The 27,721-nt window shown below is 40.5% G+C and overlaps 3 protein-coding genes across 12 annotated transcripts in view; 1 reads left to right on the forward strand and 2 right to left on the reverse strand.

The window, feature by feature from the left end:
- The window catches only part of mthfs (methenyltetrahydrofolate synthetase), a 47,154-nt gene extending 29,333 nt beyond the window's left edge, over positions 1–17,821 (reverse strand). The window contains exon 1 of one of the 3 annotated variants that reach the window (XM_062963576.1): positions 17,465–17,821. In XM_062963576.1, the coding sequence (XP_062819646.1) occupies positions 17,465–17,494 (30 nt within the window). In that variant the 5' untranslated portion in view covers positions 17,495–17,821. Of the gene's footprint in view, positions 1–2,655; positions 2,883–17,460 lie in introns of those variants that run through there. The other 2 variants (XM_062963577.1, XM_062963575.1) reach the window with 2 other exon arrangements.
- On the reverse strand, positions 4,999–17,596 carry bcl2a1 (BCL2 related protein A1). Of its 2 annotated transcripts, XR_010000988.1 has the most exons (3): positions 17,457–17,596; positions 13,073–13,418; positions 4,999–5,502 (listed from the first exon to the last, which is right to left on the reverse strand). XR_010000988.1 is itself a non-coding variant. In XM_062963579.1 (2 exons), exons 1-2 carry the CDS (start codon positions 7,959–7,961, stop codon positions 5,395–5,397), a joined length of 528 nt encoding a protein of 175 aa, XP_062819649.1. In that variant the 5' UTR covers positions 7,962–11,671; the 3' UTR covers positions 4,999–5,394. The 2 variants fall into 2 exon arrangements, 1 of the variants encoding a protein (XP_062819649.1); XM_062963579.1 differs by lacking the exons at positions 13,073–13,418; positions 17,457–17,596 and adding an exon at positions 7,542–11,671.
- Positions 13,273–27,721, forward strand: part of zfand6 (zinc finger AN1-type containing 6) — a 45,497-nt gene continuing 31,048 nt past the window's right edge. For 3 of the 7 annotated variants that reach the window (XM_062963573.1, XM_062963572.1, XM_062963574.1), the window contains exon 1: positions 13,273–13,411. The gene's annotated coding sequence lies outside the window, so the exon portion shown is untranslated. Of the gene's footprint in view, positions 13,412–17,914; positions 18,054–27,721 lie in introns of those variants that run through there. The other 4 variants (XM_003225899.4, XM_008118533.3, XM_003225900.4 and 1 more) reach the window with 2 other exon arrangements.

Below are 27,721 nucleotides of genomic sequence, written 5' to 3' on the forward strand. Positions count from 1 at the left end.
TTTGGCAAGCACCTGGTTTAGGGAAGCCCGGTGCCTGTTGCAGCCTAGCAACATGCACTAGGCTTCTCCGAAGTGCGGGTGCTTTCCGGAGGGATGAGCCTTGTCTCTTCGGCAAGCACCTGGTTTAGGGAAGCCCGGTGCCTGTTGCTGCCAGGCTTCTCAAAAGTGCTGGTGCTTTCAGGAGGGATGAGCCTTGTCCCTTTGGCAAGCACCCGGTTTAGGGAAGCCTAGCCTGTTGCTAGGCTTCCCTAAACTGGGTGCTTGCCGAAGGGAAGAGTTTTGTCCCTCCGACAAGCACATCAGGTAATACGGTAGGTCGGATAACCGGAAGTCAGACAACCAGAACTCTACTGTAGTTTGTGGCACCCAGTAGGCTGTTAGGAATTGTGGGAGTTGAAGTCCAAAACCCTCGGACGGCTGAAGTTTGCCCATGCCTGCTCTAGAGTCTCATTTTCCAGAGGTCTTAACTGGAAATTGGAGTAACTGCACTGGGCTGACCTCCCCACTGCTGTTTCATTAGTCACTGGATGCCTTTGCTTGCTTAATGTTTGCTTCAGTGATTGAAGTCCTGCTGTTCTGCATGCTCTGATTCAGCAATAAGAGCCATTCGCTGGACCCAGAAAGGCAAAGTATTTCTCTTTAGCCAATGTCGGTATTGTCTGCAGCCTCATTCACCACGTTGCAGGGTTGTATAAGCTTATTATACTTTTAAATCAGATCTCTGGATCTCCCCGGGGCAGCAGCAGGGAAAGCAATCCTGTTTCAAAGCCCATTTAATTTAAATGCAAATATATTGGAAAACATGCAAAATTTAAGGGGGAATATGGTTTGATATTGATTCTCAATGAAGAGAATCAAAAGGTTCGGGTCATAAGGAAGGAGCTCAGAGGATTAAATCAATTTAATTCATGGTTTGCAAATGAGAGGTCAGTCTCTAAAGTAGAGCCATGAGAAGAGGTGGGTGAGAAATAAAATTATTATTATTATTATTAAAGTAAGGATATGTAAAATAGGTAATAAGGATAGGCTTGACATGGTCTGAACCAAGGATTATGCGCAAGGCTTTTGGATGAACGGATTTAAGCACTTTACATGTTTTAAGTTTTATATATTGTTTTCAATTGTTTAATGCCTAATTGTTTTAATTGCTCTGTTTTATTTTATTTTATTGTTGTTTATTGGCATTGAATTTTGCCAGATTTGTAAGTCGCCTTGAGTCCCCTTGGGTGAGAAAGGTGAGATAGAAATGCCATAAATAATAATAACAACAACAACAACAACAACATATTTATATTCCGGCCTTCTCCCCAAAGGGACTCAGAGCAGATTATAGCAGATCGCACAAGCTCTGGGAATGCCTGCCATAGATGTGGGCAAAACGTCAGGAGAGAATGCTTCTGGAACATGGCCATATAGCCCGGAAAACTCACAGCAACCCAGACCACACAACCTCTGAGGATGTCTGCCATAGATGCGGGCAAAATGTCAGGAGAGAGTGCTTCTGGAACATGGCCATACAGCCCAGAAAACTCATAGCAATCTAAAAGTCTTTTGTTTCCCCCTTCTGTAATATAATATAATATAATATAATATAATATAATATAATATAATATAATATAATATAATATATTACTATCATTTATTGTATATTGTATTATATATTATAATATGATATATACAGTAGAGTCTCACTTATCCAAGCTAAACGGGCCGGCAGAAGCTTGGATAAGCGAATATCTTGGATAATAAGGAGGGATTAAGGAAAAGCCTATTAAACATCAAATTAGGTTATGATTTTACAAATTAAGCACCAAAACATCATGTTTTACAACAAATTTGACAGAAAAAGCAGTTCAATACACAGTAATGTTATGTTGTAATTACTGTAGAGTCTCACTTATCCAACATTCGCTTATCCAACATTCTGGATTATCCAACGCATTTTTGTAGTCGATGTTTTCAATTTATCGTGATATTTTGGTGCTAAATTTGTAAATACAGTAATTACTACATAGCATTGCTGCATATTGAACTACTTTTTCTATCAAATTTGTTGTGTAACATGATGTTTTGGTGCTTAATTTGTAAAATCATAACCTACAGTAGAGTCTCACTTATCCAACAGTCTAGATTATCCAACGCATTTTTGTAGTTGATGTTTTCAATTTATCGTGATATTTTGGTGCTAAATTCGTAAATACAGTAATTACTACATAGCATTGCTGCATATTGAACTACTTTTTCTATCAAATTTGTTGTGTAACATGATGTTTTGGTGCTTAATTTGTATAATCATAACCTAATTTGATGTTTAATAGGCTTTTCCTTAATGCCTCCTTATTATCCAACATATTCGCTTATCCAACGCTCTGCCGGCCCGTTTATGTTGGATAAGTGAGACTCTACTGTACATTTATTATTTTTCTCTATTATTATTGGTATTATTACATTACTGTATTTTGAAAATTCTGTCTTCTTTCCCAGCCGCGCATGCGCACGCACACCCTTTTCTGAGAGTGCGGAGGCCGTGCTGCTTCCTCATGTGGCCTCTAGGGGGCAGAGGGGGATTCCCAGCCAACGTGGGGGTTTTCCAAAGGGCAGAGGCGTAGGAAGGCAGGCCGAAGGAGACGCGCAAGACCCGGGGGAAAATCCCACCTTGTGGCCCAGGAGCCGAGACTGGCGCAGCTTCTCGCTTTGGTCCAGGACCCGCAGGCGGCGGCGCAGCTCGGCCCGCAGGACGCGCTTGGCCCCGGCTGCTGCTGCTGCTGCCATGTCTTCTCCGCCTTGCATGGCTCTGAAGCCGCCCCTCCTTCAAAGGCATGAGACTTTGCCCTCCCATTGCGCCACAAAGTGTTAGACAGAAGGCGGCGGGTTCGAGGCCACCGGAAGCTGGGAATCCTCAGATCCTATAATACTGGGAAACCCCCAAAGACCATCCAGGCTGACCCACTTCTGGCTGAGAGTGTTCTCCAGGCTGCCCAAAGGGTCCCAGAGTCGGGAGAGATACCCCGCCCCCCAGAAGCCATCCAGCCCAGGGAGGAAAGGCACAATCAAAGCACCCCCGACAGATGGCCACCCAGCCTGCTTCTAAAATCCCGCAGAAGGAGACCCAGCCCCCTTCTACACTGCCACATAATCCAGATGATCATAGAATCATAGAATAGTAGAGTTGGAAGAGACCTCATGGGCCACCCAGTCCAACCCCCCCGCTAAGAAGCAGGAAATCACATTCAAAGCACCCCCGACAGATGGCCATCCAGCCTCTGCTTAAAAGCCTCCAAAGAAGGATCCTCCACCACAGCCCGGGGCAGAGAGTTCCACTGTCGAACAGCCCTCACTGTGAGGAAGTTCTTCCTGATGAAGCAGTGCTTTGAAGTGGGTTATGTGTGAGTCTACACTTACCATATAATCCTGGGTAAAAGTAAAGGTTTTCCCCTGACATTAAGTCTAGTCGTGTCCGAAGAGCCGGCGTTGTCCGTAGACACCTCCAAGGTCATGTGGCTGGCATGACTGCATGGAGCGCCGTTACCTTCCCTTTGATCTACTCACGTTTGCATGTTTTCAAACTGCTAGGTTGGCAGAAGCTGGGGCTAACAGCGAGAGCTCAGCCCACTCCCCGGATTCAAACCGCCGACCTTTCGAACACATAATCCAGGGTATTGTTCCATTATCAGGGCAGATAGAGTTTGCTAGTCCATTTTATGGGGGTGGAGCAGGCCTAGGCAAACTTGGGCCCTCCAGGTGTTTTGGACTTCAACTTCCACAGCCTCAGTCCCTTCCCTTTCCCTGCTCACCTGCTTAAGCAACTTTGATTAGCATCAAATGGCCTTGCAGCTTCAAAGCCTGGCTGCTTCCTGCCTAGGGGATCCTTCGTTGGGAGGTGTTAGCTGGCCCTGGTTGTTTCTTGTCTGGCAGGAAGCAGCCAGGCTTTGAAGCTGCAAGGCCATTCAATGCTAATCAAGGTGGCTAATTGCAACCTCCAAACTTGCCTCCAACGAAGAGTTCTTTCTCCCACCCTGGACATTATTCCACAGATATATAAATCTCACTTGCCTAGTTTCCAACAGACATTGCAACTTCTAAAAATGCTTGCCATAGATGTGGGCCAAACGTCAGGAGAGAATGCTTCTGGAACATAGCCAGATGGCTGGGAAAACTCACCGCAACCCAGCGATTCCAGCCATGAAAGCCTTCGACAACACAAGGTCATATGTGTTTTGGTCAAAGGACATTTAGTATAATGCCAGGTTATTGTTCTTGTTTTCTTTGTGTTTTCAAATTCATCACAACTTGTACCCTCGGTTCGCTTCTGACACAATAAATAAATAGAGTAACGTCTCACTTATCCAAGCCTCGCTTATCCAAGTTTCCGGATTATCCAAGCCATTTTTGTAGTCAATGTTTTCAATATATGGTGATATTTTGGTGCTAAATTCGTAAATACAGTAATTCCAACATAACATTACTGCATATTGAACTACTTTTTCTGTCAAATTTGTTGTATAACATGATGATATATATAATTTACAATAATATATAATTATAACATATTGTATATACATATAATATTCATATTATATGGTAATACAATATAATACTAATAATACAATATAATATTAATTATATATTATATTTTACATGTAATGTTACTAATAATATTACAATATATTGATACCATACAATATAGTAATTTATTACCAGTTTTGTACTATGCTAATATAATATTGTATGTAAATTTAATTTGTAAGCCGCTCTGAGTCCCCTTCGAGGTGAGAAGGGCGGCATATAAATGTAGCTAATAAATAAATAAATGTCTTGGTGCTTAATTTGTAAAATCATAACCTAATTTGATGTTTAAAAGGCTTTTCCTTAATCCCTCCTTATTATCCAAGATATTCGCTTATCCAATGTTCTGCCGGCCCGTTTAGCTTGGATAAGTGAGATTCTACTGTAGTAGTGTAATATTTTCTGCTGCTCAATGACTCACTTTCAGGCCAATAACTTACTAAGTGATATTTATAAAGAAGGCCATCTTTTTGTACAGCTAGATAACATCGAAAGTTTAGGTTTTGACTGCGTTTTTCATCCTCAATAGTAACAGATGGAAAAATATTAGGCAACTACAATCTGGTGGTTTGAAAGATTTCCTATATTTCATAGGACATGCAATTGAAACTGCTTGTTCATTTTGTGATACCCTGATGTATCGCTGGTTGGTTACGCTGCGGCTTTTTTAATATAATGCAAAATTACGTATTTACAAATAAATAGCGTATAAATAGAAACATAGAAAAGGAAGTGCTTTCTGGCTCAGTGCAGCAGCAGCCTCAGTGTTCTTGGCATCCAAGATCCGACTGCATTCATGTCCTGTGATAACCAAGGAACCACGTTCCTTCAGTAATAGTGGCTGAAGAATGAGAAAACAGCCATCACTTTTGACTTCACGTTGTGCAAGGACAGCCAGGAATCTTTGTCCTCAAACCTTGCAACAAAGCCATTGTCCTGCAGGCAAAGAGAAAAGACAACAAGAGTCTAGTTAGGACCAAAGTCTCAGGTCCAACCATATACCAAAAAGGATGAAGCAGCTGCCTCAAGAATTAGACTCAATAATTACAATACTATGTAACCAAATCTGAAAAAAGTCTGTTCCTGGGTTGAAAGTGTTATTTCCTGTTTAATTGTTCTGTACTTACTTTGAAAGTAGTTGTTCTACTCCAGAAACTTCGTTTCTGTGGAACAAACTAGGTTGAATTGGTTCAGACTCGATGAGATATCCATTGAAAAACTAGAGCCAAATGTGCTGCAGGGTGTCTTTCCCGTAAAAACAAAATTCCTGCAGTTTAATAAACTTTTTCCATGTTTTTGTGATAGAACCAATTAGGAAAGTTCATTCATAACCCAGGAACAGAAATTGCATTACACTGTGTTTGGAGACTTTTAAGCAGAGGCTGGATGGCCATCTGTCGGGGGTGCTTTGAATGCGATTTCCTGCTTCTTAGCAGGGGGTTGGACTGGATGGCCCATGAGGTCTCTTCCAACTCTACTATTCTATGATTCTATGATTCTTTGTTATCTACGGTATTGATGGCCCCTTCAACACTGCCATATAATTCAGATTATCAAAGCAGGTAATCTACATTATCGGCTTTGAACTGGATTATACGAGTCCATACTCTTCCAGCAGGCCTACCCAGCCAGTTTTTAAGCATGGATTTTAAACCTGTGTCCTTTGTTTATCTCTTTTGTGTATTTTAATATGTATTTTATAGAAGTACGTTTTGATATGTATCTTAAAAAACATTTTAATATGTATATTCATGGTAGCTTTACAATGTGTATGTGTTTTAATTATTCTGTAACCCACCTCGAGCCATGGAGAGAAGCGGGTAGGAAATAAAATAATAATAATAATAATAATAATAATAATAATAATAATAATAATAATTACACTGCCATATAATCCAGTTCAAAGGAGATAATCTGGATCTTATATGGCAGTGTAGGAGAGGCCTATATCAAATGGTTTTAGTCAATCCTGCAGTAAAAATACAAGAAAAGAGTAAACAATGTGTTGCTGAAGGCTTCCATAGCCAGAGTCACTGGGTTGCTGTGAGTACTGTACTCTGAGCTGTATGGCCATGTTTCAGAAGCATTCTCTCCTGACGTTTCACCCACATCTATAGTAAGCATCCTCAGAGGTTGTGAGGTCTGTTAGAGGCAAATGTGAATGTTGCAGTTCATCACCTTGATTAGCACTGAAAAGCCTTGCAGCTTCAATCAGGGCCAGCTAACACCTCCCAACAAAGAATTCCCCCAGGCAGGAAGCAGCCAGGCTTTGAAGCTGCAGGGCTTTTCAATGCTAATCGAGGTGATTAATTGCAACATTCACACTTACCTCAAACAGACAAGAGTTCTTTCTCCCACCCTGGACATTTTACAGATCTAGAAATCTCATTTGCCTAGTTTCCAACAGACCTCACAACCTCTGAGGATGCCTCCCATGGATGTGGGTGAAACGTCAGGAGAGAATGCTTCTAGAGCATGGCCATACAGCCCAGAAAACTCATAGCAACCCAAAGAGTAAAGAAATATCAACATGAATGCATTACACTTGCATAATGGGACCGGGCTGTGGCGCAGGCTGGAAAGCAAGCCAGATGCAACAAATCAACAAATCACTCTGACCAAGAGGTCATGAGTTCGAGGCCAGCCCTGTGCCTGCGTCTTGTCTCTGTCTCGGTTCTGTGTCATGGCATTGAATGTTTGCCTTTATGTGTGCAATGTGATCCGCCCTGAGTCCCCTTCGGGGTGAGAAGGGCGGAATATAAATGCTGTAAATAAATAAATAAATAAAATAAATAATGTAAAAATTCAGCATTGCAAATAAATACAAGCAAGATGCAAAAGCCAGTGCACCATTTAATAACTATCAGATAATTATTAAATTGATTTGTATTTTCTTTTTCCAATAGGTTTTCGGTCAAAGGCTGACAAAAATGAAAACAATAACCTAGTTAAGAATGATCAAACTGAAATCTTACCCATCCTCCATTGTCATTGATCCATTTTGTTTTGGTCTTTACAATATAGTCAGTCATAAAATGAGACATCTGCTCCAGGTTTTCTTTCGTCAAAGGGACACCGCATCCTTGGAGCTTTTTGGTCAAGATTCCTCCAAACAGGAATATAGTTAAAATCCGTCCCCAGTTGATCTGCCCATCGGCAAACTCCCTTTCCATCACTTGGCCGAAGATTTGCCTGGCATCATCCACAGAACTGATCTCCAGCGAGTCCAGGTACGGCCTTAGGTTGTCTTCAACTTCTTCCTGAAGCGAAGAAGCCACTTTTCGTAAGACTTGGGCCGGTTTGCTGAGTGCCGGTTCAAACTCTGGTTCCTGGGAAACGTGTTTCAAGTAATCTTGGACCAAGTTGTAAACATAAAGGAAGCCGTTGCTTTCCATTGAGAAATGAGCAGGTATCTAAAGAAATTTGGACTTTCACCTTGGCGATGCAGCTGAACAATCTTTCACTTGGCAGCTGAACAAAGTGACCCCCGTTTTATAATGTTGTCATTTCCTCGCTGGCGGAAATTTTATTTTCATCACGGTTCCAGGAAAACCCATTACATTGCAAATGCCTACACGTCCTTTGCCATGTATCTTATGACTGGAAGTGAAAGTTTGTGCGGGGGCGGAAGAGCAGGCTATGACTGACACTTCCTCTAAAATGTTTTGCTGTCATTCTGAATGTAGACAACGGAAAAGAATCAGCAGCCACAGCGAGGGGATGTGACCAAATCAAGTGACCCAATCTCAGTTTCATGACAATGTGTCCAAAGACTTTGTGATGTCACAAAATAATTTCCCACATGTCCTTACTCTTCTTCCTTTGTTGTTTTTTGGGTATCAGATACTACCAAAAATACCCAGCGTTTCTGATAACAGTTTCTGATAAGTGTTGGAAATGTAAAGAACAAGTTGGGTCCTTCTATCACATACGGTGGACTTGTAAAGAAGCAAGAAAGTTTTGGATGAAGATTCATGAAGAATCACAAAAGATTTTAAAAAGAACATTTATAAGAAAACCAGAGTATTATCCAGGGGTCCTCAAACTTTTGAAGCAGAGGGCCGGTCCACAATCCTTCAGACTGTTGTGGGGCCAAATTATCATTTGAAAAAAAAATACAAATTCCTATGCATACTGCACATGTCTGATTTGTAGTGAAACAACAACAACAACAACGGAAGAACAATACAATATTTTAAAATGAAAACAATTTAAACCAACATAAACCTATCAGGATTTCAATGGAAAGTGTGGGCCAATGAAATAGTCAAGTTAATTAGGAGTGTTGTTGTTGTGTGACTTCAAGTCATTTCAGACTTTGGCCGAGTCTAAGTTTAAAATTAATTATTTATTTACTGCATTTATTTACTACATTTATATCCCACCCTTCTCACCCTGAAGGGGACTCAGAGCAGCTGTATGTACATACAATATATTATATTATTAGCATAACACAATATTAGCATTATATAATTATATATTGAACTATACCACTATACTATTATATATGTAATATATAACATATAATTAATATTATATGGTATTATTATTAGTATTATATTGTATAACATAATATTATTATCAATATTATATGTATATACAATATATTATATTATTGTGTTGTCGAAGGCTTTCATGGCCGGGATCACAGGGTTGTTGTATGTCTTTCGGGCTGTGTGGCCATGTTCCAGAAGTATTCTCTCCTGACGTTTTGCCCACATCTATGACAGGCATCCTCAGAGGTTGTGAGGTATGGATAAACTAAGTAAGGAAAGGAAAGAATATATATCTGTGGAGAGTCCTTTGTCACTGGGAAGCCAGCATTAATGTTTCAGTTAATCACCCTAATTAGCATTGGAAAGGTTTTGTCTCTTGCCTGGGGGCATCCTTTGTTCAGTCATTAGCTGTCCTCTGCCCTCAGAGTGTTGGTTCCCATCTACTGTTTTGATTTTGGAGAGAAGCCATTGAAATCCACAAGCATGTGGACAACTTCAACAGAAAGGAAGAAACCATGAAAATGAAAAAAATCTGGCTACCAGTATTAAAAAACTCCAAAATCAAAACAGTAGATGGGAACCAACACTCTGAGGGCAGAGGAGCCCCAAGGACGGCTAATGACTGAACAAAGGATGCCCCCCAGGCAAGAGACAAAACCTTTCCAATGCTAATTAGGGTGATTAACTGAAACATTAATGCTGGCTTCCCAGTGACAAAGGACTCTTGCCACACCCTGGACTCTCCGGAGATATATATTCTTTCCTTTCCTTACTTAGTTTATCCATACCTCACAACCTCTGAGGATGCCTGCCATAGATGTGGGCGAAACGTCAGAAGAGAATACTTCTGGAACATGGCCACACAGCCCAAAGACATACAACAACCCTATTATATTATTAAAACTAATACAAAAATATTATATTATAAAACTGAGGGCGGGGGCCAGGTAGTTTGGGGACCCCCTATTAGGATTTACAGACTTAGACTTACAATTGACTGAACAAGAAGATAAACTTTTTACTTATATTACGACCTCCGCTAGAATTGTTTTTGCTAGAGAATGGAAACAGGAATCAGTCCCACCAATTGAGGAGTGAGTGGAGAAGATAAGAGAAATAAAGGATATGGACGAACTGACTTTTTTGTTGAAGAAAAATACAGGCAAGATAATGAAAAGAACAAATTGGGACGATCTTCAAGATTATCTGGATAACTTGAGAAAATGAAGATTACAAGAGACAATTTTACTATTTTTTGCTTTCTTTTTTTTTAGTAAGGAAAAATATTTTTGAATAATAAGAAAAGGTTAAATATTATGAATAAGAATAATAATGAAAAATGCTGGCGAGGGTGCCAGGAAATTGGAACCTACATGCATATGTGGTGGGATTGTAAACATGTAAAAGGTTTTTGGGTATTGGTCATAAGGGAAACAGAAAATATTATGAATATAAAAATTAGAAGGAATCCAGTGGAAATATTACTTTTAATTAAAAAAGAGGATGAGAAAGATAAGAGGGGAAAAATTTAATAGACATGCTATTAACAGCAGCTAGATTACTAATTGCAAAATATTGGAAAGGAGAAATGAAAATACAAATTAATGAATGGTATAAAGAAGTTTGGCGAATGGCACCGAATGACAAGCTAACATCAAATTTAAAAGTAAATAAGGGATTATGGAAAAAAGTGATTTTGAAAGTATTTGGAGAAAATTTCTAGAAAAATTATTGGAAAAAGAAGATGGGAATTTACCTCCAAATGAAGAATTGAACTTTTGGTGGGACTACAGAAGAAGAGATGGCTCTGGGGAAGGGGAGCACAGGGGTGAATGTAAATAAAAGAGGGGGAAATGTATAAAATATGTTTATATAATTGTAACTTTTTCTCAAATAATAATAACAATAAAAATGTTTTAAAAAAGAAAATATTTTCCAAGAAGATGGAATGGAAGTCACAACCTCCCCCCCCCCCCCCCCTTTGGTTGTGTGTGGGCTATATTTCTGTAGATTGTAGATTTTACTCTTCTTCCTTTTTCCTACTTTTCTATACCTCGGTTGTTCTCATTCTTTCGATGTAGTATAAAAATTTAATAAAAATTTTCCTCAAAAAAATACCCAGCGTTGGCCAGGTGTCAGAAGAGCCATTGCCTCGTGCTTTCAACCCTTTTTTCTTTATTTTTCCCCTCCCTTCATACCTTTCCCCATCCTTTCATGCCTTTTCTTTCTTCCATCCCTTCATACCTTTTATTGTGTCAGAAGCGAATGGAGGGTAACAAACAAAGTTAAAAACTTGGCATTATACTAGATTTCCTTTGACTAGAATCTGGGTACTAAAAATGCCTCTGGTGTCACTCTGAGAAGGTCCTCCACTGTGCATGTGGCTGCATTGTAGTCAGTGGCCTGTGCATACTCGCAATGTTGTGGATTCCACTTTGTGGCCCCATTTCTTAAGGTTGGCTCTGCATTTCGTGGTACCAGAGCGTAGTCTGTTCAGCACCTTCCAAGTCGCCCAGTCTTCTGTGTGCCCATCTGGTATCAACCATGGATTGCGGTTATGGGTTTTAGCCTGCCACTTTTGGACTCTTGCTTGCTGAGGTGTTCCTGTGAGTATCTTTGGATGCTGTTTCTTGATTTAAGGCATTGGCATGCTAGCTGATGGACAGGAGATGTCAATTCCTTGGTCCTTTCATTACATGCTGCTACTTCCCGACGGATGTCAGGTGGTGCAAAAAAGTATAATTTCTCCAGCCATAGGGCATAGATATACTGTGATAATGCGGCCACATCTACTGTTTTAACGTGGTGAGGTGTATTCCACACTGGACTTTCATATTCAGCAGCAGAGTAGCCAAGCGCAAAGGCAGATTTATTCACTTTATCTGGTTGCGATCCCCAAATTGTGCCAGTCAGCTTTCGTATGATGTTATTTCTAGTGTCCACTGATTGCTTGATATTCAAGCAGTGCTTTTTATAAGTCAGGGCACGGTCCAGGTATTTTGGTGTGCTGCAATGCTCTAGTGGGATTTTGCTAGTGAGAATAAGGATACCCACATTTTGGGAAATCACATAGTCTGCAATGCTACTGTTTGCTCGGGATGGATACATGCCCCTGAAAACTGGATCTTTTGGAATGAATCCCCAAATTAAGGCTTGAGTTTAGAAACAATGTCATGGGTAAGAAACATGTATAATAGCCTACATGCACCCAGCACTAGGGCAATGACCGTGGTCTACTCATCTCTAATGAAACTAATATACCGTATATTTTAAACAGAGGATAGGATACAAGTAGTTGCAAGATCTGTGTTGCATTTCTCTGTGCAGCACTGCCCCCTTGCAGCAATGAATGAGTGTACAGCTACTCCCAATACAAAAAACCCAGGCTTTTTAAAATAAATAAATAAATAAATCATATGGTGAGTTTAATCATAGAATCATAGAATAGTAGAGTTGGTTATGCTGGTTTGTGATGACAACTATTGTACAGTATATAATAAATGTTCATTTTTTTTGTTCAACAATAAATGTGAATTCTTCTTCATGGAAAAATAAGACATCCCCTGAAAATAAGACCTAGAGCATCTTTGGGAGCAAAAATTAATATAAGACACTGACTTATTTTTGGGGAAACACGGTATTTAGCAATTCAGCAAAACCTCTACTAGGTCTTATTTTCTGGGGATGTCTTATTTTAGGGGAAACAGGGTAATAATAAAATACTCCATCAATGGGCCAGGATAGTGATCAAGGGTATTTTCCCCCACTACGATTTGCAGAAACCATCAGCAAGGAGGAGCAGTGATTGAGAATGCCTTGGAGTTCGAGAAAGTAATTTTCCCCAAGGCCTAGTTTCAAGTGTACATGTGCAGAATATCGAACCTGACAAAGCCAACACCTCTCTCTTTCCTTTCCGATACCAATTTCACTTCTCTTCTCAGGAGAGAAGGAGGAGAAGGACATGGACTGGACACCGACGAATGACAAGGCTTTCGTGTCACAATGCTCACCGTTACATCACAGCCGAGCAACTTAAAAGGAAGCGGCTCACAAGGCAGCAGAAGGAAGTCCGAGAACGCGAAAAGCCGAGAGGGGAGAAAGATGAAGAGCTGGAAGGACGATGACGAAGACAGAGAAAGCTGTGAAGATCTGACGTCCTCGGATGCCTGACACACACCTTCACCTGTTAGCTGTAGGGTTTGCTTGCGTTTCATAAATCTTCCAGCAAGTGTGATGTTAAGGACAAATGGTACCATCTTCACCCATCGAATTCCTCTCCTCTATGTTTCCTGCATATTTACGTACAAAGTCCTGCCTGGCATGTATTGTGGGTGGTTGATGTGAGATCGGTAAGTGCTGCCATATAGAAGGAAGCCAATCTGTTATAATAGCGGGTAAGATGTCCAAAAATCTCCAACACAGGACAGTGACCCAAAAGCGTAATATAGTTAATAAAGTCCAAATTTATTTAATGCTTAGACCAGGGGTCCCCAAACTAAGGTCCGGGGACCGGATGCGGCCCATCGAAGCCATTTATCCAGCCCCCACAAGGGCAGAAAGGGGTTGAGCTAAATGACCCAAGGGGCCTCTTACAACCCTTATTATTATTATTATTATTATTATTATTATTATTACTATTAACATTGAGGCTGGGTGGACATCTGTCAGGGGCAATACTAATGGCTTTTGGTGCACAAAGGCAGAAGGGGATTGGACTAAATGGCCCAAGGGGTCTCTTCCAACCCTCTTTATTGTTGTTGTTGTTATTATTATTATTAACATTGAGGCTGGGTGGCCATCTGTCAGGGATGCTTTGCTTGTGCTTTCAGTGCACAAAGGCAGAAGGGGATTGGACTAAAAGGCCCAAGGGGTTTCTTCCAACCCTCTTTATTATTATTATTATTATTATTATTATTATTATTATTATTAACATTGAGGCTGGGTGGTCATCTGTCAGGGGTGCTTTGCTTGTGCTTTCAGTGCACAAAGGCAGAAAGGGATTGGACTCAATGGCCCAAAGGGTCTCTTCCAAGCCTCTTTATTATTATTATTATTATTATTATTAACATCGAGGCTTGGTGGTCATCTGTCAGGGGTGCTTTGCTTGTGCTTTCAGTGCACAAAGGCAGAAAGGGATTGGACTCAATGGCCCAAAGGGTCTCTTCCAAGCCTCTTTATTATTATTATTATTATTATTATTATTATTATTATTATTATTATTATTATTAACATTGAGGCTGGGTGGTCATCTGTCAGGGGTGCTTTGCTTGTGCTTTCAGTGCACAAAGGCAAAAAGGGATTGGACTCAGTGGCCCAAAGGGTCTCTTCCAACCCTCTTTTTTTATTATTATTATTATTATTATTATTATTATTATTATTATTACTGTTACTATTATTAAACCTCCAACGGTCCGAAGAATCATGAACTGGCCCCCTGTTTAAAAAGTTTGGGGACCCCTGGCTTAGACCATAGGTCTTTCGCATGCAAGACAAACAAACAAATACACAAAAGCCAGACCATCAAATACAATATAAAACATGCCATTAAAACCCTATATAAATCATTAAAACATTAAAATGCTGAAAATATCAATGTCAGGATATGCCCTTCAAATACTGCATATTTCATGGATTAGCACCAACATAATTAAAAACAAGATAAAACCAAGTAAGTACAGTATTATTAAAATCCAAGCAGGGAACACCTTGGATATAAAAACCACTATTAGTTAAAAGCATCCCCAGCACAGTCAACAGTCTTAATTATTTGAGATATAGTTTAGTAATCTCATTGCAAATATTAGTTTCCGATCTGGATAAAATGCAATACAATTATACTGCTACTTCCCCTTCTTTCCTTAGTCTTTCTTGACTTCCCGTTCCTTGGGTAAGAGACATATTATCTACTCAAGACATGGTTGATGTGTATCTTCCAAGATTACAACTGCTGTATCTAGATCAGTGGTTCTCAACCTTCCTAATGCCGCGACCCCTTAATACAGTTCCTCATGTTGTGGTGACCCCCAACCATAACATTATTTTCATTGCTACTTTGGAACTTTGACTTTGCTATTGTTATGAATCATAATGTAAATATCAGATATGCAGGATGTATTTTCATTCACTGGACCAAATTTGGCACAAATACCCGATACGCCCAAATTTGAATACTGATGGGGTTGGGGGGGGGGTTGATTTTGTCATTTGGGAGTTTTAGTGGTGGGATCCAAAACCCTCAGTCCGTTACTGTGTGCCTTTTCCTTTTCTAAATAAAATTTAGGACTGGTCGCCAGTCCTTTCCAAAGTTGGCTTGCTGTGAGTTTTCCGGGCTGTCTGGCCATGTTCCAGAAGCATTCTCTCCTGACTTTTCACCCACATCTATGACAGGCATCCTCAGAGTTTGTGAGGTCTGTTGGAAACTAGGCAAGTGAGGTTTATATATCTGTGGAATTACGTCCAGAGTGGGAGAAAGAACTATTGTCTGTTGAAGGCGAGTGTGAATGTTGCCATTGGCCACCTAGATTAGCATTGAATAGCCTTGCAGCTTTAAAGCCTGGCTGCTTCCTGCCTGGGGGAATAGACATCAGCAGGTTCATGAGAAATAAGGCCATAGAATCAAAGACTACTGAAGCTGGATGGGATCTCAAAGGCCATCCAGTCCAACTCCATTCTGCCAGGCATCAAAAACTTCTGACAGATGGCCATCCAGCCTCATAGACATTAGCAGGTTCATAAGAAATAGAGCCATAGAATCAAAGACTCCTGGAGTTGGATGGGCACCAAAAGGCCATCCAACCCCATTTCGCCAAGCATCAAAACACTCCCGACAGATGGCCATCCAACCTCATAGACATTACCAGGTTCATGACAAATAGGGCCATAAAATCAAAGACTCCTGGAGTTGGAAGGGACCCCAAAGCCCATCCAGTCTAACTCTACTCTGCCAGGCACTGGGGGGGGGGGGGGGGGGAAGCACCATCAAAGCATTCCTAATAGATGGCCATCTGGCCTCATAGACATTAGCAGGTTCATGAGGAATAGGGCCATAGAATGAAAGACTCCTGGAGTTGGATGGTACCCCAAAGGCCATCCAGTCGAACTCCATTCTGCCAGACATCAAAACACTCCTGACAGATGGCCATCCAGCTTCATAGACATTAGCAGGTTTGTGACAAATAGGGCCATGGAATCAAAGACTCCTAGAATTGGATGGGACCCCAAAGGTCGCCCCGAGTACCTGTCGGGAGATGGTGGCGGGGTATAAGAATAAAGTTACAGTAGAGTCTCACTTATCCAACATAAACGGGCCGGCAGAACATTGGATAAGTGAATATGTTGGATAATAAGGAAAGATTAAGGAGAAGCCTATTAAACACCAAATTAGGTTATGATTTTACAAATTAAGCACCAAAACATCATGTTATACAACAAATTTGACAGAAAAAGTAGTTCAATACGCAGTAATGCTACGTAGTATTTACTGTATTTATGAATTTAGCACCAAAATATCATGATGTATTGAAAACATTGACTACAAAATGTGTTGGATAATCCAGAACGTTGGATAAGTGAATGTTGGATAAGTGAGACTCTATTGTACTTACAGTAGAGTCTCACTTATCCAACATAAACGGGCCAGCAGAACGTTGGATAAGCGAATATGCTGGATAATAAGGAGAGATTAAGAAAAAGCCTATTAAACATCAAAATAGGTTATGATTTTACAAATTAAGCACCAAAACATCATGTTATACAACAAATTTGACAAAAAAGTAGTTCAATACACAGTAATGTTATATTGTAATTACTGTATTTACAAAATTAGCACCAAAATATCACGTTATATTGAAAATATTGACTACAAAAATGCGTTGGATAATCCAGAACGTTGGATAAGTGAGGCTTGGATAAGTGAGACTCTACTGTAGTTCAATACACAGTAATGCTACGTAGTAATTACTGTATTTACGAATTTAGCACCAAAATATCATGATGTATTGAAAACACTGACTACAAAAATGCGTTGGATAATCCAGAACGTTGGATAAGTGAGACTCTATTGTACTTACTTACTTAAAAATTCAAATTTATTTAATGATTAGACCATAGGTCTTTTGCATGCAAGACAAACAAACAAATACATAAAAACTAGACCATCAAATACAATATAAAACATGCTATTAAAACCCTATATAAATAATTAAAACATTAAAATACTGCAAATATCAATGTCAGGATATGCCCTTCAAATACTACATATTTCATGGATTAGCACCAACATAATTAAAAACAAGATAAAACCAAGTAAGTACAGCATTATTAAAACCCAAGCAGGGAACACATTGGATATAAAAAACCACTATTAGTTAAAAGCATCCCCAGCACAGTACTTACTTACTTACAAAGGCCATCCAGCCAGGCAAAAGCACCATCAAAGCACTCCCGACAGATGACCATCCAGCTTCTGCTCAAAAGCCTCCAAAGCAGAGAGTTCCACTGTTGAACAACTCTTAAAGAGTCAGGAAGCTCTTTCCAATGTCTATGTGGCATTTATTTCCCCTGCAGTTTGCCCTCTTGACTCAACGTTGAGCTTTTTTTCCTCCCTGGGATGCTTCACAAAGGGAGCTCAGTGCAGTCGCTTTCCCACGTTTCCATCGCACGGCCAGAGCGGGACTCTGTCCCTTTAAATAATCCCTGTCCTTTTTATGGTTCTCGTCACGCCGGTTTCGAACAGAGAAAAAGAGCCCGAGCAGGAGGCGATGGCGCCCCTTGTGGCCGGACGGGTGCTTTGCTTTCCTTCCTCTTCCCCCTCCTTTTGCTTTCCGCCCGCCCGCCCGACTTCCGCCAACCAGCGCCCGCCCGCGTTGTTTTTTGCGAGCAGGGCGGGGCTACACAGGGAGGAGGAAAAAAAGTTTTCAGAGAAGACTCCCAGAAGAGCCGAGAAGTGGCTGTTGTGGCCCCGGGACCCCCTCCTGCCGCCCCCACGGCCAGGTGAGAGAGAGAGCGCATGCGCGGCCCTCGCCGTGCTGTTCCGGCTACCTCCCCCCCTCCCGCCGCGTCGCCAGGGATAAACACAGAGAGAGACCTTTCCTCGGGGCTTCCAGAGCAAAATTGGGACTGCAATTCCCATCAGCCACACCCAGCACCCTCTGAAGGCCACGTCTCTTCCCCCTTCCCAAGACCTTGGGCCTAGTGGGAGTTGTAGTCCACCAAATCCCTTGAGGGCCACAAGGGATTGAGGGCCTGTTTCTGGCTTGGGCTTTTGGGCCTTGTAGTCCCAGCAAATACATATTTAGTAGGCCTCAGGCTCGCCCACTCACCCCAAAAGGGGCCTTCCTGGTCTTATTTATTTATTTATTTATTTACAGTATTTATATTCCGCCCTTCTTTCTCACCCCAAAGGGGACTCAGGGCGGATTACAATGAACACATATATATGGCAAACATTCAATGCCAACAGACAAACAACATACATTAGACAGACTCAGAGGCATTTTTAACATTTTTCCAGCTTCACGATTCCGGCTGATGGGCCTTGTAGTCCAACAAGGAAGTTGCCCATCCTGCTTCTTAGCAGGGGGTTGGACTGGATGGCCCATGTGGTCTCTTCCAACTCTACTATTCTATGATTCTGTGATTCATTCAACTTTGGTTTGGGGTTCTTTATTCTTTATTTATTTGCTACATTTATATGCTGCCCTTCTCATCCCGAAGGGGACTCAGAGCGGCTTACAAATTAAATTTACATACAATATTATATTAGCATAGTACAATACTGGTAATAAATTACTATATTGTACTGTATTGTTATATTGTAATATTATTAGTAATATTACATGTAAAATATAATATATAATTAATATTATATTGTATTATTAGTATATCGCATTACAATATAATATTATGAATATTATATGTATATACAATATGTTATAATTATTATATATTATTGTAAATTATATTGTGTGTGTGTATGTATATGTATATATATATATATATATACACAGTAGAGTCTCACTTATCCAACGTTCTGGATTATCCAACGCATTTTTGTAGTCAATGTTTTCAATATATTGTGATATTTTGGTGCTAAATTCGTAAATACAGTAATTACTACATAGCATTACTGTGTATTGAACTACTTTCTCTGTCAAATTTGTTGTATAACATGATGTTTTGGTGCTTAATTTGTAAAATCATAACCTAATTTGATGTTTAATAGGCTTTTCCTTAATCCCTCCTTATTATCCAACATATTAGCTTATCCAACGTTCTGCCGGCCTGTTTATGTTGGATAAGTGAGACTCTACTGTGTATATATATATATATATATATATATATAAACACACACATATATTCTTTCCTCTCAGTTATTCCAGTTGTTTAAGTAAGGAAGAGTTGGGGAGAGAAGAAAGAGAGAAAGAAATATAGGGAATGGGTTGTCGAAGGCTTTCATGGCCGGAATCACTGGGTTGCTGTGGGTTTTCCTTGCTGTATGGCCATGTTTCAGAAGCATTCTCTCCTGACGTTTTGCCCACATCTATGGCAGACATCCTCAGAGGTTGTGTGGTCTGTTGAAAACTAGGCAAGTAAGTTTTATATATCTGGAATGTCCAGGGTGGGGAAAAGAACACCTCCCCTAGGCAGGAAGCAGCCAGGCTTTGAAGCTGCAAAGCCATTCCGTGCTAATCAATACAATGCTGACAATTGGGAAGGGCTAGAATCTGCCTCAGAAAAAAGGGAAGATTAAATGGTTGACCTGTAGAGATTCACTAATATGAGGGGCTGAGAGGGGTAAATTGTAGGGGCAATGAGGAAGTATGATCTATATATTCAGTTTTATCCTATGTATTTACTGTATTATTATAAGAGTCTTATTTTAACTTACTACATTGAGTGTAATCAAGTCTTACCAAGCCTTGTTGTTTGGTTTGGTATTGTGATATGGCCTAAGGGCTAATCAATAAATTTATTGTAAATTTACTAATATGGAAAGAAGCTCAATACATGTGTTGTTGAAGGATTTCATGGCCGGAATCACTGGGTTATTGTGAGTTTTCTAGGCTGTATGGCCATGTTCCAGAACATGATGTTTCACCCACACCTACGATAGGCATCCTCAGAGTGTGTAAGGTCTTTAAGAAACTAAGCAAGTGAGGTTTATATATCTGTGGAATGCCCGGGTGGGAGAAAGAACTTTTGTCTGTTGGAGGTACATATGAATGGTGCAATTGGCCACCTTGATTAGCATTGAATAACCTTGCAGCTCCAAAGCCTGGCTGCTTCCTGCCTGGCTGAATCCTTTGTTGGGAGGTGTTTATTGTCTTTCTTTATTACCTGAAAACACATTTCAGTAGTGGCTCATGGTCCACCCCTTTGAATAGACACAGCTCTAGTAGGGTCCCTTTTTTTCATTAAGAAAAAGTCTGCCCTCTACAACTAGTCTGCCGAAGTTATGAACAAGATAGGTTCTATAGGTTTGTTCTTAAGTTGCATTTAATAATAATAATAATAATAATAATAATAATAATAATTCATACCCTGCCACCATCTCCCATAAGGACTTGGGACAGCATATGTATGGCACACAAAGATGCCATACATAAAATACATATAATACAGAAAATAAAATACATCAACATGAAAACAATACCAACATTACATACACCAGATATATAAATTGAATAAAACAACCTCTATTAGAATAGAATCAGTTAAAAGATCAATGAAATCAATATTGCTGCCATCTGAATGCACAGAATGTAGATACAAAGTGCTAAATGATTGGCAATCAGTTCTGGTTACTGTCTAAGGCAGATAGAGAGCTACACAAATCTTCACTTAAACACTATGCTAGGTAATTGTTAGTTCTTGCTCTCAGAACACCTTATTCTGGATGGGAGTGAAATTAGGAACACTTTCTCAACTAGTGAGTCAGATGGGGTTTATTTTCGGACTATCATTTAAAGGCTGGAGAGATAGTGTGGACTAGGACTGCGGAGAGAATGGGGTTTGAGTTCCTGCTCATCCATCGAAACCACTGGGTTTCGATGGATGAGCATTACTGGAGTTTGGACAAAAATACAATAATAAAATAGAATGAAGAAACTGTCTTAAATGATAGATCAGCAGGGTTATAGCCATATTTTCACTTTGTGTCTTTGAGGTAGGGGTTCTATTTTGATCTTTTATTATTATTATTTTGATTGTTGTTTCTCAATGGAATGGGTGAGAGAAACTGTACAGGCAGTCCGCAAGTTACAAACATCCAACTTCTAAACGACTCATAATTAAAATGGGGGATGGGACAAAAGGAAATGAGAACTCTACCTATCGGAAGGTAAATTCACTCTTGAAAGAGTTATCATAGGGAAAAGAAGTCTCCACTGAAGCTTTTGCACAAATCCTTGTTTCCAAGCCAGATTTTTCAAAACCCAGTTCTCAGAAGGACAGAATGCGAGGTAAAATCTTCTGAACAGGGACACAGACTGCAAACATTACCTCAGGGGTGTAATGTGATACACACACACACATAGAGATATACATGCATACATGAACAAGAGGTTGTGTAGTTTGGTATGTACATCAGAACAGGTATATTTTTAAGTATCACTCCAACTATACATACACACACAGGGAGACTTGATCCAAGTCACACTCTCTCAGTCTTAGCGGAAAAGGTAAACTGTATCTGAACTAATCTTTCCACTTCTGAGATGTAATCATATTGAAAGCGCAGGGCAACATCACTTAAAAATGGGTTGGGCAGGTGGGGTGTCCTTGTTGGAAGACTTCATTGTTGAATTACTGGGAGGAATCTCTTGTAGGAATCCGGGTCGGATTCAGGATCATTTTGCCCCAATAATGTGGGGAGTTGCCTCTTAAAAGGCCCAGAGGAGAAGTAGGAGTCTGTCCTTCTCTAGAAATGATTTGACCATGAAGTAAAAGCTCTGCTATCCTCAAAAATCATTATGTTTTGACTTTCCTAGGATGTGTCAGGTACAAGATAAGGGAAAGAGGGAATCCTCATAGCAAGGGATACAGGTGAATGGGGCAAACGGCAAACTCAGTTGAATTTTCCTTTGATTTTTATAACAACTGGAGGGCCACAGGTTGCCTGCTCTTATTCTAGTAGAATATATGCTGAAGACATCTTGAAAGATCAGTGAGTTGCAGGCTGGAATTAGGAGGGCTTTCCCCAATGGGAAGGATTGGTTTATGATGTGGGAAGGGGAGGAGGATATGGGGTGACGTGTATCCTCACCGCCCCCAACAAATAAACATGCTGACGGAAGTGAGTTCCACCTCGAACAGTTGCTGTTGTTGTCCCCAGCTGCTCTCTGCCCTGAGGGGGTTGTGAGTCAATCCGATGACTGAAAACAAGTGGTGGCCTGGTTAGTAGTGTCTCTGTGCCCGAATTACAGATGTGGAGATCTTATGTAGTTGGACAAGCACAGAGGTTTTCCAAAGAGATAGCTGCAGTTTATTGTAGATCATTTGTGTTTCTGTTCTTTGATCCAGGAGACTTTTACTTCAAGTCTGCGCAAATAACATTCATGCTATCATATATAGAAGTAGTAGATCATACTTACCATCCCATTCTTTATCCGTGAAGAAGAACATTTCTGGCGACATTATACATTTTTTTAGATTAATGTAAGTTTTAGAGCAATCACTTTTTTCTTAAAAGTCCACAATTTAAGGAAAAATGAGCTCTTATTGTCTTTACATAGTCTTAAATATTTTCAGCAATACAGGAAGACCCCTATATTTGCAAACGTTGTACCCAATGCTTCACTTATCCACACTCAGAGAAAATGGTCTCTGGAAATTTCCTAGGTTTTAAAGGATAAACCTGTTGAATATATTTTAAAAGACTGGAAACTGCTCATGGACTTTTCAACCATACGAAGAAGTCTAATGGTGTAACATAGTGGTTTTTGGTTTAGTTTAGTTCCTCCTGCTAAATAGATTTCTTTGTGTTTTTTATTTTTTTCTGTTCCTTTTCCCCCTGAATATTTATTACTTTGATTATAAATGAAATTGTTGTGTTAACATGAATAAACAAACAGTATAAAATGTATTTTTATATACTGGGGTTAGGTTTATATATATTTACACTTGCCTCAAACAGTCAAGAGTTCTTTCTCCCATCCTGGATATTCCACAGATATATATACCTGCCAATCTAGCAGTTCGAAAACATGCAAATGTGAATAGATCAATAGGTACTGCTCCAACGGGAAGGTAACGGCACTCCATGCAGTCATGCCGGCCACATGATCTTGGAGGTGTCTACGGACAACGCCGGCTTTTCGGCTTGGGAATGAAGATGAGCATCAACCCCCAGAGTCAGACATGACTGGACTTAACGTCAGGGGAAACCTTTACCTTTACCTATAATCCCCACTTTCCTAGTTTCCAACAGACCTCACAACCTCTGAGGATCCCTGCCATAGATATGGGCAAAATCTCAGGAGAGAATGCTTCTGGAACATGACCATACAGTATGGAAAACTCACAGCAACCCATAGAGAGCATTGTTCCACCCTCTCACCATCCACTGATTTCGTGCTTAGTGAAGGCCATTAAAACAAACAACATAAGAAATAGGGTTGGTACATAATGATTATGTCCTTGATGCTTGCCATGTTCACCACTTCAGAGAGAAAAAGGCCACCATCAGATTTGTGTTCGTTTTCATGTTTTTTCAGGGTTCTCACTCGCCTTGCATCATTTACTTGCATTCTCAAATCTGACCTGGAAAACATTTCTACTGAGAATTGTAATGTTTTGTTGACAAAAGGGCTGGTGGCAGGCAACCATGTCACAGCCTTACAAATGTGCCATGCAGCCTTTTCCCTTTCAGATCTTTGCCTGAACTTGTTTCTGACTTCCTGTTTGCCCATGAGGTATGAGAGAGAAGAGGGCAGCCAGGTGTAGAGGTTGGGTTATTTTCTATAAAAGATCAGTGTGGTACTTTCCATTGCTGACTCTTATTTAATGTTAGCATGATACTATTTTGTGATTTGCATCTCACATGTAATTGGATTCATAACATTTGATCCGGTCTTATATAAAATGGTAGAAATCTGCCTACTTTCTCTCCTGTTACCCTTCTAGGGCAGCTGAACCAATGTCAAACCATCTCTTTGACTTCAGTCTGTACCTGGGATTCTTAAGTCTGAAGCAAAATTTGTTAACTGTGATTGCCAAGGGAGAGGTTTAAGTATCGTATTTGCTCCATTACCCTCAAACCCAGTTTATGTTTTGTCCTGATTGGGTCAGGATTTTAATGTGTCTGCTCAGTTAATTTCACAACCCTGAAATAATAGAGCGGTTTTCCAGTGTGTCTCTGCACCCTTTGTTGTTGCTCGCAATCTCTTTTATTGTTCGTGTTTTAGCAGAAATCTCTTGCCTAGCCTGGATGCTGGTTTGCAGATGGAATTTTAAGGGATTGGGATGTCTAGTCTGGTTTTCACGACATCCCATGATCCTCATAGCTTCCACCCCACCCAGCATCCATATCCTAGAATAGGATTTAGCTGGTCCTTTAGGCCTTTCCATACATCCTGGGGTTATATTCTCTCCCTTCTTAGCTAAATTATGGGCCTAAAATGAGAATGTATGCTGCCAACTTGGTTGAGGCTTGCCTTAGGTGCCCTCAGAAAAGCCTCTTTGTTTTTGTCTAGGAAATGTTTTTGGCTCCCATACAATTAGCAAATGAGAGAGGCAGAGAAAGAGAGAGAAGCTATTCCTTCTTCAGTTAGGCAAAACGTTGGCAGGAGTGATTATGAATATTTTGGGAAGCATATTCCCAAAGTGCTTTCCCTCAAAATCGTGGAGCCATGAACTGTTTTTTATTTGGGGTTGTGCAAAAGTTTTTGAAAGCAGCTATGAGAGTTCAAATTAAAAATCATAACCTTTTACCTAGACTGATTTGTACTCAGTAAAGCTCCCAAATGTTGAATCAGGTCACTGATCTAGGTAACTTGGTATTGTCTCCACAGTAGAATTTTCAAATGATTTTCTGATACTGAGGATTAAACATGAGCTCTTTTCTAGATTTGCCATTACTGCTGAAATCCGACCTCCTCACTGATAACCTGGGACTGCAGGATCTTTGGCTCCTTCTACACTACTATAGAAAATCCAGATTACCTGCTTTGAACTGGCTTATATGGCAGTGTAGAAGTAGTGAGTAGATTTGATGTGACTTGTGTTCTTGCTAGTCTCTGGAACTGGTTGCAGAGTAGATAGCTGGCTAAAAAAAATTAAAACCTTAGGCCCCTTCCACATAGCTTAATCAAATCCCACATATTCTGCTTTGAACTGGAATATATAGCAGTGTGGACTCAGATAACCCAGTTCAAAGCAGATATTGTTTGATTTTATGCCCTGATACTCTGGATTATATGGCAGTGTGGACTCAGATAAACCAGTTAAAAGCAAATATTGTGGGATTTTGTGTGCTGATACTCTGGATGATATGGCTGCGTGGAAGGGCCTCTGGTCTCTGTATTGTGTTGTCCTCATGTGTATACTTCATTGGATCACTATAATGACCGGGAACAGCTGTGAAATGGCTGGGAATCTAAATCCCATTTCTCTGGCTCAGGGGTCTTCCCTGGCTTCGGATTGAAATACAATCTTTGCAGTAGCCTAACACTACAGTAGTGTAATTGGGCAGCCTCCTTTCTCCCCGGGTCTGTCCTCAATCCTCTTGACTCTGTGCTTGATACCAGTTGTGCATCCATATGTTGCAGTTTGTTTCCAGAGAACAAGGTGGGCATTCTTCTGGCGCTGCATCTTCAACAAAGCACTTTCCAGAACGGGTTTTGATTGGGGGAGAACCTTGTGCAACAGTTGTTTGTGTGTTCAGATAGTTTTGCCTGGTTTTTCAGTATGGCAATAGTAGACAATCAAAATTCATGGCTTCCAGGATTGACAATTAGGACGTAGCTTTTAACAAGGTTGAGTTCTACTTAAAGACCTACTGAAAGTCTTGCATTTTTTCTGTAAAACAAGCACATTGTAAATATTCATTATTTTCTGCACACTTTTCTGTTTTCATAAAAAGCCCACATTAGTTAAAATTATGATGTCTTTTTTGGCATCTAATACAATTTATATGAAAAGCTTTTCAAACCTCTAATAGGGGGCATCCTTTACAATAAGAGATGTCTACTAACACTTTAAGCCTTCAAATAAGGGATCTATATCTTCTATCTTCTATATCTTCTATCATCTATATTCAAATAAAAGTGAAAACCTGTATGTGTGTATGTGGCACGGGTGTCCACTCACATAGACAGCTTCCAGGCTCCACAAACAGGCTATAGTTCCCAGTGCTGAGAAGCCAGCAAGTCACTCCCGTCCACTGACATTGCGGTTACAGCGAGCTCCATGAACGTGTAGCCCAACCCCTGCCAATGTCCTCCCCAAACACTATGGCCCACCACCCAAGGAATGCTTTCATATGGGGACCATTTCATCCTAGATTTTGCTTTTTCCACCACAGGCAGGCATCCCAGGGTTCTCCATTGCTGGGGAATTTGCATGACCCTGCCTACTGCCCTTGCACTATAGGCAGGCATCCCAGGGTTCTCCATTGGTGTGGAATTTGCATGACCCTGCCTACTGCCCTTCCCTTTCAAATCTGTCTGCATAACAAACAGAGCAGAACTGAGCAACAACTAAACTTACTGAAGGAGTTTGGGGGATTGAAGTTGTAGTTTACCCTGCATCAAGTCAGAGCATTGTGACTCCCACTGGGGAATTTAGAGGAGTTCCAGTTCACCTACACCCAGAACGCTATGAACCCAAACAATGATGGGTCTGGACCAAACTTGCCATGCATACCTGATATGCCCAGATTTGAATATTGGTGGGTTTGGAGGAGAATTGACCTGGACATTTGGGAGTAGTAGGTACTAGGATTTATAGTTCACCTGCAATCGAACCCCACCGATGATGGACCAGGATTAAACTTTGCACAAAGAGCCCCATAACCAATACAACATATTGGACAAGTTTGGGGGAAAGGGAGTTATAGTTCACCTGCATCCAGAGAAATACTGACCCCCACCGACAATGGACTAGGACCAAAATTTGCACAGAGAAGCCTCATGACCAACTGAACATACTTAAGGGTTTTGTGGGAATGGGCCTTGCTTTTGGGAGTTGTAGTTCACCTGCATCCAAAGACCACTGAACCCAGCCAATGACAGATCTGGACCAAACTGGGCACACAGACTGAATATTGCCTGCTGTGGATACTGACAGATGTTTTGGGAAAATTGCCCCGGGAATCTGGAAATTGTAGTAGTTCACCCCCATCCAGAGAGCACTGCAGCCAGGCGATGACCAGCCAATGATAGATCTGGACCATGCTTGCTACACAGACCCAAAATGGCCAACTTTGAATACTGGCAGGGTTTGGGGAGGATTGAATCACGTTTCTGGGAATTGTAGTTCACCCACTCTAAACTCAGAATACCTAACACTCAAATAATGCCTTTTTCAAATAACCCGGGCACTACCAGGTCCCCAAGCTAGTATCCAATATAATAAAGGACACTTGCGGTGTTTGTTGTTTGAAGTTGTGCATTTGGCTTGCCGGTGATTTTGTTCTTAAATTGGATAGACACAGATAGTTG

Source organism: Anolis carolinensis, unplaced genomic scaffold, assembly GCF_035594765.1.
Source record: "Anolis carolinensis isolate JA03-04 unplaced genomic scaffold, rAnoCar3.1.pri scaffold_11, whole genome shotgun sequence".
NCBI lineage: Eukaryota > Metazoa > Chordata > Lepidosauria > Squamata > Dactyloidae > Anolis > Anolis carolinensis.

Coding starts and splice junctions, on each gene's coding strand:
- bcl2a1 (XM_062963579.1), bottom strand. CDS start 7,961: ATGGAAAGCAACGGCTTCCTTTATGTTTACAACTTGGTCCAAGATTAC. Junction 5,503..7,541: donor TCAATGACAATGGAGGATGG/GTAAGATTTCAG, acceptor CTTTGCCTGCAG/GACAATGGCTTTGTTGCAAG.